This window comes from Schistocerca piceifrons, chromosome 3 (genome assembly GCF_021461385.2).
Source record: "Schistocerca piceifrons isolate TAMUIC-IGC-003096 chromosome 3, iqSchPice1.1, whole genome shotgun sequence".
NCBI classification, from domain to species: domain Eukaryota; kingdom Metazoa; phylum Arthropoda; class Insecta; order Orthoptera; family Acrididae; genus Schistocerca; species Schistocerca piceifrons.
The window spans coordinates 71998201-72011610 of NC_060140.1; the positions used below are offsets into that span (position 1 = coordinate 71998201).

The window sequence follows — 13410 nt, forward strand, 5'->3', positions numbered from 1 at the left end:
GGTTTGCGCCATATCAGAGTAGTGCAGAAAGACCTGCCGCACTGCAATCTGAGCCAGCGGAGTTCTCCAGCCGTTCCATCGCATTAAACACAGCCCCCATTTATCCCTTGGCTCTTGGATGTGTCAACCTGCTGTAGCCCACCACAGTGGGCAAACTACATCGTGGTGTGAGGAACAGAAGGTGGACAGACCGCAGAATCACTTTGCATGTGTCACTGAATAGAGGAAGGTTCAAAGTTTTATATTCACACAGACACTATACCATGAGCATCATGCGTTGCTTGAGAAACATTGAAGCAGTAGTCCATTTCATTCCACATGACTCAAAAGGTACCGGTTTATTGAATTGACAGTTTCAACAATTTGATTTCTCAGCTCTTGAAGAGTAGCTGCCATAAGTGGGACAAAGACTCTGTCTGTATTTTGCATGTCCCCACAGAAAAAAATTAGAAGGTGTGAGGCCTGATGACCTGGGAGACCAAAAGCAATGAACATGGTCTTGTTGTTCACCTCTTCCAATCCGATGTTGTGTGATGGTATTGTTAAGATAACTCCACACCTCAAGGTGAAAATGAGGCAGGGTGCCATCATGCATATAAACAATATCATTGCAATCTTCATGAAGTCAAGAAAGCAACCAGCTTTGCAGCATGTCCATGTATGACATTCCTATCACAGTTTCCCTGTGAAAAAGAAAGGTCCATAAACTTTGTGAACAAAAATGGTACAGAACACATTTAGTTTCGGCAAGTCTCATTTATGTTCAATGATGATGCCGTAATGTTGTGACACCCAAATTCTTACACTATGGAGGTTTACTTTATGTGATACATGAAATGTCAATTCATCTGAAAAGATGAGCCATTCATAAAATGTGCCCTGTGCCATATCCTGGAGGACTGAAATTCAAACTTCATACCTTCTTTTGTGGTCCCCCAGATGCAACTGCTGCAGTGATTGCAACTTGTAAGCCTTCATACGGAGGTGTTGTTTCAGAACAATTCATAAGCTTGTACTCACTCACTTGTCATGCAATATGCTAATTTTTTGTCGTACAGTACTTTGCAATAAACCAGTGGGGGCCAAGAGATGGTAAATGAGATAATAAATATTACTTTAAAATAAACAAATAACTGCCTAACCAAGTAAATAAGTACTTCCTGCCACATGCAAAGATTCGAACCCAGAGCCTCAGGGGCCTTAGTTGTGCATGTAGGCCTGGAGCCACACTGATGAGAATACTTAATTTGGAGCAATGTGCAGCACTACCCCCTATGGTGAGGGTAGGATCAACAAGCACAACCGCTGCACATGTGACGAGGTATGACATCGAGGCCCATGAGAAAGGTAGGCCATAGTGCATAAATCACAGAATGTGATACTGCCAGTCTTAAAAGTGCCAGCAACCACAATACTTGACTACATGTTTAAAAGCTTGCAAGTTCTTGATAGTGAAAAAGCAAAATTAAGACCTTTAGTGGGTACCTTTACAATTAAATATTGGTTTCCTGTGGGTCCCGCATGGAGCTGAGCATTCACAGAGTGTGACAGACAAGCAGACTAGTGTGACATCACAAATTCGTTGCAGAGCCCATATAGCTCATTGGCCCTGGTACATTATTTACTGACATCACATGTTCAACATTTGTTATCAAACTTTTTGGTATTTCCCAACATTTGGGACCCCACATGTCTATGTTAAATTCTTTATCTGATTGTCATATATGCGCCACCCCCCCCCCCCCCCCCCCGCGCCACCCCTTTTTTTCCCCGATTGGAAAAGTACAAAAGCTCTTTAGTACATCATTTTTCAAATCCACATCAATATGAGCTCTATTCTGAATATGAAAGTTGATTGAAAGTAAAACCAAATGTATTGTTGTTGATGGTATTTGAACTATTTCATTCAGTTTCAGGGATCTGTCAAGGTTTTTCACATATTTGATGAGCCGAGCTGGTAAAATGTTCTCATATATCCAGCTATTATTTAAGCAAATGAATGTCAACTCCGGACCTATGAGGCTTATACTTGATTCTTTGACAAACCTCAGTTTCGACTGAGAGGCATTAATTCCCTTTTGAGCTGGCCACTGTGGAGCTATTAACATAGCAATAAGTGGATCCTACATCATACCTTTGCTATGACTTCATGCCTACTATCATCAGCTATCATTTTTAAATGATGAAATGGTGGCCAGAGAAAATTGCTACCTCAGGGAACCTCTGGACAATTAACTTTTCCTCAAATGTAACTGGGGGCATTTATGTAAAGACCTATTTCAGAGGTGCTGACTCAAATGCTGTAATAGTGTCATCTTGCATGGAAACAGAAGGTGCAATGTAGGTGACTTCTCCAGTTCTAATTTCTTGGAAGCTTCTTTGAAGGACTACAAAAACCTTCACATTTTAAAAGCTATAAAGTAAATGATAACTTATAAGAATTACAGTAACAAAATATCATACATAGTGTGAGAAGAGAACTTAATTCTTTCAGCAGCGTGGTGTCAATTTCTTCAATTCGAGCATTTCTGTCTTCTCAGAGAGCTTTTCACACAAAGTAGAATATAAAGCTTTCTACCAATTCTATCACTGTTGGCTGCATATTCCAGCAAGTAGTCAGATTGTTCCAGTGATGTATTGAGAGCATTAAGAAGAACACTTTTCTTTGCATAAGTAACGAGTTTTTCCACTGCAGTCAGGAGACCACAAACTTGTGGACAACTGATCCATATGTACTCTGCATTAAAAGCATTTTGTACCACTGTATTTAGCATATGGCAGGAACAATTCAGTCATGTATAATCATGCAGTGTAGCAGTTATGTTGGCACCTTGATCAGTAACAGAATGCATATCTTTCAAAGCAGAGTCATGGATACCAAGAGACATAAATGGTCTCAACAATTCTCTTTGAATGTTATTGCCTGTTTTTGGTATCAGTTGACAGCCCGACCATAAACCAGTGCAATTTCCTGAGATGTTATGTGTATCTATGTGTGATCCATCTATCAGCTGCAGGCAAGTAGTTACTTTTACTGATATTGTTTTTAGTTCAGTCCTGGAATTTTTGTTGACATAATATTAGTTAAAATGTTGTGAAACATGGTGTTGCAAAATATATTCCAAAAAATATACACTAGATAAAAAATCTACACACCAAGTGGTGGCAGAACACACTCATAAAAGAAAGTTAGACAAGTTTTTGGAGCCTCCAGCTTCTTCTTCAGACAGAAGGGTAGAAGGGGAAGGAAGAAGGGTGAAGAAAAAGGACTGGAGAGGTCTAGGAAAAGGGGTAGATTTCGGCAAACTCACCCGGAACCGAGAGTCAGGGGAGATTTACCAAACGGGATGGGAGGGAAAGGCTGATTGTTGGGGACTGCATCAGATGAGATTTGAAAACCTGAGAGCTTGAAGGTGGAAGACAGGGTAATATGCAACACAGGGATCACTGCGCTTAAACATAGTGCAGGAGTTAATAAGAGTGAAAAGCTAAGTGCACTGTATGTAACAGAGATGGAAGGAGGGCATGAAAAATAGACGAGTAAGACAATGAAAGATGGGGAACACTGAAATGGAGTGAGGAAAAGATAGTTACCATGAATAAATGCTGAGACAGAAGAAATGAATGTAAATTAGGGCCAGGTGAGTGGCGAGAAGCAAGGACATGTTGTCGTACTAGTTACCATCTGTGGAGTTCTGAGCAACTGCTTTCTGGGATAAGAATCCAGATGACATGTGTGGTGAAACAGGCACTGAGCTCACAATTCTCATGTTTTAGAGCATGCACTACAACCGGATATTGCATGCTTCCAGTATACGCCCTCTGTCTAGCCCATTCATTGTAATTGATAATTTGGTGGTAGTCATGCCGATGTTAAAGAGTGTTCACATAACAGCTGGTATATAACGTGTCACATCACAGGTGGCTCTCCCTTTGACAGTATATGTTTTGCCAGGTACAGTGCTGGTATAGGTCGTGGTAGGAGGGTGCAAGTCTTGAAGTGGGGATGGTCTCAGGGGTAGGAGCCATAGGGTAGGGAGATGGGTGCAGAAGGAGCATAGGGTCTGAAAAGAATATTGCAGAGATTGGGAGGGCAACAAAAAGCTTTCTAGGAGTGGTAGGTAAAATCTCACCCTTTTTACTGAGACATGAGTTACTCACTACACCCGCTAATACCCATGTGCTATAAAGAGCTCCGTACTACTCATAATGAATTATTCACTACAAAACAAGCTAAGAACTTTAGCTTGTACACATACACATGCTAATATCTGTGTGCTATACAAATATGGAGCTCTGTACTACCCATAATGAAAGATATAATATTGTTACATGGATGTATGCACACACTTCTCAAAGCAACAGTACTTGTCACTGGATGATAGATGGAAGACAAAATGTGTATGTTAAGCTTTCAAATTGAATTCAAAATTCACATAGCCAGTAAACCTGTTAGGTTTGCTCTTTAAGGTTCAACCTGAAAAATCAAATCTACAATGCTGCTGCACAGGTTATGTCCTATTTGCTGCAGTGAGCATGGGAAGAAATTGACTACCAGTGGGATGCTTGCCACATCCCAAATGGTAGCCGCATTCAACCAATACGACACTTGGCCATTTTAAGTGGAGCTTTAGGTTGTTTGTTACAAAATGACTCATCCACCAATTCTGTAAGGTATCTCAATAAATTTCTGTTTAATTCGAAAGTTGTACAGTACTTTTTGACTTACCCTGTACATGAAATGTGTCACTAAGAATTAATCTGCTCAACTAATTGCAAAAATGAATTAATTTATCAAATTATCAACTTGAGGATCTGCAAACACACTACAAGATACTCAGTGTAAGACAAACTATGATTTATTACAACATTCTATGAGTGTACAGCAGAAACATATCTGTCCCCATTATGTTTACTCTGTGCTCCATTTGAAAGTGTTAAATTAGCTGACAAGTTAGCTTGCAGGCTAATTGATCAGAATCATTGAGAAACGTCTCCTGTTGGCACTCATCATTAACAATGTTTGATTTCCTTACTTGCTAATCTATTGTACTTTGCAGTTCACAAAAAATTAAGTGTCAAACATTACTGTGATACTTAATAGTCATTTTATATGTCTGTTGGTTCAGTAAGAGTGCATAATTTCCTTAGTGTCTCATATTTTTTTGTTTCCACTTTCAAAATTTGTACTTAGTATATGACAAGGAATTCATGGTTTCAAACATTACTGCAATAATTAACATCCATTTCATATGTCTCTTGGTTTATCACAGGTTTTATCTTCTAATAAGAGTCTCTTATCATATTCGTTACTGATACTGTTACTTTCATTTGCTGTAGTGTTTTCACTTTTAAAGTTATATTTATCCACAAGTTAAAAATACAGAAATGTACATAAAATCAATTTCTGTTTCAGTTCCAGCATGAGCAACTTTATCATCAAATGTGATCTCTTCAAAAGAGAGCAAGACACTGAAACAGTCGCAGTTAATGACTACTACTCCTGCATATATACATGCAACACAAATAAATTTCCTTTGGTTGTATATTTATACTAGAATGTATGTAATTTGTATGTTTAGGAGTACAATCAGAACACTAACAGTACAATGTAACATTTAAAACAGAAAGAATGAAAACTGATTTTTTTTTAATTGTCAGTAATAACAATGTTGTAAGAACTGAGTTTATATAATTTATTATATCAATTCTGATTTTATGATGTTTGTTACTTGAGCCTTAAACTGTTTTTTTCCATGTGGCTACAACATGTATTTTGTCTGTTGGTAAATAAAATTATTCACAAGTGATCTACAATAAATATACAGTTTATACTTACCAGCATATGTGACTATAGTATTAAGCTGTAGTGAATCTTATGTTAATTCAGAGATGATGAGCAGCAAGAACAGTCTCAGTCACAAATATAGCTCTGCCACATAACCCAGTGCTGATGGTGACATTAATAAAAAAAGAAATAGCATTGTCCTCCCCATTATCAGCTTCTTCTCTGATACAAACTGCACACTGACATGAATGAAAACTGATACAAAGTAACCTTGTTTCACAGACAGTGATGTAGATTGTTTAGGCACTTGAATATTATTATTTCACAGCCATAGTCTTATTTATTAAGCTGGCATAGCTGGGAATGGAGGACGAGGTATAGCAAGATGAGAAATAATTGACAGAAGGAAAGCTGCTACTCACCATATAGCGGAGTTGCTGAGTCACGACAGGCACAATAAAAAGATTCACACAATCATGGCTTTCGGCCATTAAGGCGTTTGTCAGCAGTAGACACACATACACACAAGCACACACACACTCATGCAAGTGCAACGTCTGCAGTCTCAGAGAGCTGAAATTTTCACTGCAGACGCACTTGTGTGTGTGTGTGTGTGTGTGTGTGTGTGTGTGTGTGTGTGTGTGTGTCTACTGCTGACTACAGAGATGGGAACTTGCCCTTCAGTATCTCCTCTCTTCGCGTTACCCACCAGGCCTCTACCTCCGCTAATTTCAAGTTGCTGCCGCTCATACCTCACCTGTCATTCAACAACATCTTTGCCTCTGTACTTCCACCTCGACTGACATCTCTGCCCAAACTCTTTGCCTTTACAAATGTCTGTTTGTGTCTGTATATGTGCGAATGGGTATGTGTGTGTGTGCAAGTGTATACCTGTCCTTTTTTCCTCCTAAGGTAAGTCTCTCCACTCCCGGGATTGGAATGACTTCTTACCCTCTCCCTTAAAACCCACATCCTTTCGTCTTTCCCTCTCCTTCCCTCTTTCCTGATGAAGCAACCATTGGTTGCAAAAGCTTGAATTTTGTGTGTGTGTTTATATTTGTTTGTGTGTCTATCAACATGCCAATGCTTTTGCTTGGTCAGTTACATCATCTTTGTTTTTAGATATACAAATATCAAGACAGTTACACAATGTCTCCTACACTCAGTTTGCAGGTAATAATATATTATATGAATTATACATGTGCCATTGCGTGACTATCTTAAAGATAGATGTAAACTATTCTGAGGAAGTCTTCCATTAAAGTTTCAAGATTTGGCTTTAAATGGTGACTCTAGAAATATGCTACATCCCTCTACATATCACTCACACAGGGATCGTGAGGACAGGATTAAGAATATTTACAGTATTCACAGAGACATTCAAACAATAATTCTCCCCATGCTCCATACATAAATGGGTTGGGAAGAAACACCAACAACTGGTACATTGTACAATGGGACATACCTTCTGCCATGCATGTCATGGTGGTTTGCAGAATATAGATGTAGATGTACTCATCATCCCTGATAGATGTTGCAGCCAACATTAGTTTGGCATTTTGATGTGCTACACATATACAAACTGAATGTGTACCAAAACCTTGTTTAGTTGCTGGTCAACAGCATGTACAAATTTTACAAACTGCATTACACTGTGCTTTCTGCGACAATGATATTTATTCTGCTACCAGTTTCAGTCTTGAACCATCTTCAATGGGAGCTGTACAACATACAAAACTTGTGTGTTGTACAGCTGCCATTGAAGATGATTTAATACCAAAACCAGTACCAGAAAAAATATCATTATCACAGACAGCACAGAGTAACACATTTTGTAGAATGAGTGCATACCAGCCACAATAACTGTAATAAACTACTTTGGTCCGAGTTTTAAAAAATTTGAGAGGCCCAATTCAAGTTACAAAATAGAAGGCGTTTCGGATTATGAAGCTTTTGCCATCAACTATTACTGCTACAAAATCAGTTACGCATGGGCATGGCCATGAAAATTTACCATCTTCAATAACAATAAGAATAACAGTAATAATAATACTTTGTTATCACAAAACTTTCTAAGAGCAAGCTCATAAAGATATCAACACCAAAGAGGAACTAACAGTTTAAATAAAATATATATTCCTTCGACAATTATGTAAAAACATTTTGACAGTGTGTTCAATAATGTCCTAAATAACATTCTAAGAAAATCAGTAATCTACGCTACTATTTAAAGACATGACTTTATCTAATGTTGTTACCAAAAATCTCAAAATATTGTTGACTGAATGTCAAATTTTCACACAATGCTCCAATAAACACTCTGATGCACATAGGATATACATTTTTAAACAAAAATGTACAGGTTCTCTGTAAAAACTGATTGTGGGAAGGAAAATGCTGTGCTGTGAAAATAGGCACTTTAATTTTCTTTCTCATAGTCAGTTTTAACTATGATAGCAAGGCACTAAAACCACTATATAAATTCTTTCTTCCATATATACTGTATCTGCTCATATATAATTTGAAACAAAAACTGTATACACAACAATTTGGTGTCTTGTTTTCTTCCTCACATTCAATTTTAAGAGAAAACAAGAAAGTTGTACTTAAGACTTTTCGGTTTATGATAATAATACTACTACAGAACCTAAATGGGTATAGCAAAGCATTGTCAAGTTTCGCTAGTAAATTTACAAAACCTTTTGGGAGTTGTTTCATCCTTAAGTAGGCACAGGTCTAAAATTAAACCATGTGGCTTCTGTAGCTTAACAGATATTCACCCAGACACAGCACGAACTTCTAAAGCTTTAAGGTTACTCATTCTATAAACATTATTTAATTGGATAGATAAAAAATATACTCACCAAGTGGCGGCAGAACACACACATAATAGACTGTTGTGACTGGCAAGCTTCCAGAGCCAGATGCTCCTTCTTCAGACAGAAGGGTTGAAGGGGAAGGAAGAAGGGCAAAAGAAAAAGGCTGGAGAGGTTTAGGAAAAGACGTAGATTTTGGGAAAGTCACCCAGAACCGCAGGTCAGGGGCAATCAGATTAAATCAATCCTCTAACAGTGTGTTGGCAGTATATTCAACAGTCAATAATGTCTTAAATAGTATTGTATAAAATTACTTCAGGGATGAATTTACAAAGACTTTTGGGGGTAATTTCATCCATAAGCAGGCACAGATTTGTTTTATTGCTGTTTATTGCTTGAAGGTGACTTGTACATTACTACATTTGTATTTTTATTAATGTAAAAGTAATTTTCACTTATCTTACATTCTGTATACTCATTAATGCCAGTATGTGAAAAGTTATAGCTTTGAATGATGTTTTTCATCCATAAATGGGCATTGGTGTAAAATTCGACTATATACCTTCTAAAGCTTAAATAATACTCTTTCTAGATATAGCCAGATACAAAAGATTTAAAGAATATACTGCTGAGATATGTTCCCCCAAACATGCCCAAAATTTGGCACCCAAAACATTTTCATCAATTCTGCAGATGGACATATTTTGATAGAGAAACAAAGAGATTATTATACGAAAGGTATAAGAAGACAAAATTGTTGTGTGATATTGCAAATTCTTGGCTGCATCTCTCCATACTATTACAATTTACAGCTGGTTAGAATTGGATTCTCCAGGTAACGCAATGAATTTTCTGTGCTTTATGAAAAAGTAAGCCACAGCTGTCACTAGATATGAGGACCGTATATTTTTTTTTTTTTTTTTTTTTTTTTTTTTTTTTTTTTTTTTTTTTTTTTTTTAACCTCCGATAGGTTATAAATAAAAGACAAGTTCATAGAAAACAATTATTATTTTCTACTAAAAGTTTTGTACACTTATGGTTACTTTTCAAAATAATCACCGGAAGGATGGAGACATTTATCGTACCTCTGGAGAAGCTTTGCAATACCCTCTTCAAAAAATGTTGCTGTCAATGATTTCAAATGAGAATTGAAATTATTTTGAAGATCTTTGTTGGTTTGAAAGTGCTGCCCCTCCTAGCCACTTCTTCAGTTCAGGGAAAAGGTGAAAGTCGCTGGGTGCCAGGTCAGGACTGTACAGTGGATGATCAAAAATGTCCGATTGAAATTGTTCAAGGAGCTGTTGGGTTGTGCCAGCAGTGTGTGAATGAGTGTTGTCATGGATCAACACAATTCCTGAAGTCAGCATTTGTTTTGAATGGCTCTCCGCAAATGTCGTAAAGTTTCACAATCAGCAGCTGCATTGATGGTGGTTCTGGGCTGCATAAACTCTACAAGCAACAACCTTTTTAGTCCCAAAACACAACAGCCATAACCTTTCTGTTGTTGAATGTTTGTTAGAAATTTTTTGGTTTGTTTGGTGAATTTGGATGCATCCACTGTTGTGACTGTTGTTTGGTTTCCAATGTGTCATATTGGATCCCAGTTTCATCTCCAGTAACAATTTATTTCAAAAAGTTCTCTCCTTCATTGTGATAACGGTCAAGGAAATTCAAAGCTGACAACATTTGGTGACTTGTGAGCGTCCTCATGGCCAGACAGCAACAGCTTAATGATGTCTGACTATGTATCAAGTTCACATGTATTGAAGATGACACTATTTAGATAAGCAATCTGTCTGGTAGATTTATCACTGAGTTAATAAAAGTTGTGTGACCTTCTTGTTGTTGTTGTGGTCTTCAGTCCTGAGACTGGTTTGATGAAGCTCTCCATGCTACTCTATCCTGTACAAGCTTCTTCATCTCCCAGTACCTACTGCAACCTACATCCTTCTGAATCTGCTTAGTGTATTCATCTCTTGGTCTCCCTCTACGATTTTTACCCTCCACGCTGCCCTCCATTGCTAAATTTGTGATCCCTTGATTCCTCACAACGTGTCCTAGCAACCGACCCCTTCTTATAGTCAAGTTGTGCCACAAACTTCTCTTCTCCCCAATCCTATTCAATACCTTCTCATTAGTTACGTGATCTACCCACCTAATCTTCAACATTCTTCTGTAGCACCACATTTCAAAAGCTTCTATTCTCTTCTTGTCCAAACTATTTATCATCCATGTTTCACTTCCATACATGGCCACACTCCATGCAAATACTTCCAGAAATGACTTCCTGACACATAAATCTATACTCAATGTTAACAAATTTCTCTTCTTCAGAAACAATTTCCTTGCCATTGCCCGTCTACATTTTATAACCTCTCTACTTTAACCATCATCAGTTATTTTGCTCCCCAAATAGCAAAACTCCTTCACTACTTTAAGTGTCTCATTTCCTAACCTAATTCCCTCAGCTTCACCCGACATAATTCGACTACATTCCATTATCCTTGTTTTGCTTTTGTTGATGTTCATCTTATATCCTCCTTTCAAGATACTGTCCATTCCATTCAACTGCTCTTCCAAGTCCTTTGCTGTCTTTGACAGAATTACAATGTCCTCAGCGAACCTCAAAGTTTTTATTTCTTCTCCCTGGATTTTAATACCTACTCTGAATTTTTCTTTTGTTTCCTTTACTGCTTGCTCAATATACAGATTGAATATCATCGAGGACAGGTTACAACCCTGTCTCACTCCCTTCCCAACCACTGCTTCCCTTTCATCCCCCTCAACTCTTATAACTGCCATCTGGTTTCTGTACAAATTGTAAATAGCCTTTTGCTCCCTGTATTTTACCCCTGCCACCTTCAGAATTTGAAAGAGAGTATTCCAGTCAACATTGTCAAAAGCTTTCTCTAAGTCTACAAATGCTAGAAATGTAGGTTTGCCTTTCCTTAATCTTTCTTCTAAGATAAGTCGTAAGGTCAGTATTGCCTCATGTGTTCCAATATTTCTATGAAATCCAAACTGATCTTCCCCGAGGTCAGCTTCTACCAGTTTTTCCATTCGTCTGTAAAGAATTCGCGTTAGTATTTTGCAGCTGTGACTTATTAAACTGATAGTTCGGTAATTTTCACATCTGTCAACATCTGCTTTCTTTGGGATTGGAACTATTATATTCTTCTTGAAGTCTGAGGGTATTTCGCCTGTCTCATAAATCTTGCTCACCAGATGGTAGAGTTTTGTCAGGTCGGGCTCTCCCAAGGCCGTCAGTAGTTCTATTGGAATGTTGTCTACTCCCGGGGCCTTGTTTTGACTCAGGTCTTTCAGTGCTCTCTCAAACTCTTCACACAATATCGTATCTCCCATTTCATCTTCATCTACATCCTCTTCCATTTCCATAATATTGTCCTCAAGTACATCGCCCTTGTACAGACCCTCTATATACTCCTTCCACCTTTCTGCTTTCCCTTCTTTGCTTAGAACTGGGTTTCCATCTGAGCTCTTCATATTCATACAAGTGGTTCTCTTTTCTCTAAAGGTCTCTCTAATTTACCTGTAGGCAGTATCTATCCTACACCTGGTGATATAAGCCTCTACATCCTTTCATTTGTCCTCTAGCTATCCCTGCTTAGCCAGTTTGCACTTTCTGTCGATCTCATTTTTGAGATGTTTGTATTCCTTTTTGCCTGCTTCATTTACTGCATTTTTATATTTTCTCCTTTCATCAATTAAATTCAATATCTCTTGTGTTACCCAAGGATTTCTATTAGCCCTCATCTTTTTACCTACTTCATCCTCTGCTGCCTTCACTACTTCATACCTCAAAGATACCCATTCTTATTCTACTGTATTTCTCTCCCCCATTCCTGTCAATTGTTCCCTTATGCTCTCCCTGAAACTCTGTACAACCTCTGGTTTAGTAAGTTTATCAAGGTCCCATCTCCTTAAATTCCCACATATTTGCAGTTTCTTCAGTTTTCATGTACAGTTCATAACCAATAGATTGTAGTCAGAGTCCACATCTAACCCTGGAAATGTCATACATATTAAAACCTGGCTCCTAAATCTCTGTCTTACCATTATATAATCTATCAGAAACCTGTCAGCATCTCCAGGCTTCTTCCATGTATACAACCTTCTTTTATGATTCATGAACCAAGTGTTAGCTATGATTAAGTTATGCTCTGTGCAAAATTCTACCAGGTGGCTTCCTCTTTCATTTCTTAGCCCCAATCCATATTCACCTACTATGTTTCCTTCTCTCCCTTTTCCTACTACTGAATTCCAGTCACCCACGACTATTAAATTTTCATCTCCCTTCACTATCTGAATAATTTCTTTTATTTCATCATACATTTCTTCAATTTCTTCATCATCTGCAGAGCTAGTTGGCATATAAACTTGTACTACTGTAGTAGGTGTGGGCTTTGTGTCTATCTTGGCCACAATAATGTGTTCACTATGCTGCTTGTAGTAGCTTACCTGCACTCCTATTTTGTATTCATTATGAAGACTACTCCTGCATTACCCCTAGTTGATTTTGTATTTATAACCCTGTATTCACCTGACCAAAAGTCTTGTTCCTCCTGCCACCGAACTTCACTAGTTCCCACTATATCTAACTATAACTTATCCATTTCCCTTTTTAAATTTTCTAAACTACCTGTCCGATTAAGGGATCTGACATTCCACGCTCTGATCTGTAGAATGCCAGTTTTCTTTCTCCTGATAACAACATCTTCTTGAGTAGTCCCTGCCCAGAGATCTGAATGGGGGACTATTTTATCTTCGGAATATTTTACCCAAGAG

The 13410-nt window shown here is 38.0% G+C and overlaps 1 protein-coding gene across 4 annotated transcripts in view; it reads left to right on the forward strand.

Annotated features, from left to right (window-relative positions):
• LOC124789992 (troponin I-like) overlaps window positions 1–5821 on the forward strand; it is a 136859-nt gene extending 131038 nt beyond the window's left edge. For all 4 annotated transcript variants that reach the window (XM_047257537.1, XM_047257536.1, XM_047257534.1 and 1 more), the window contains one exon: window positions 5417–5821. In XM_047257537.1, the coding sequence (XP_047113493.1) occupies window positions 5417–5427 (11 nt within the window). In that variant the 3' untranslated portion in view covers window positions 5428–5821. The remainder of the gene's footprint in view (window positions 1–5416) is intronic.
• The last annotated feature ends 7589 nt before the right edge of the window (window positions 5822–13410 follow it).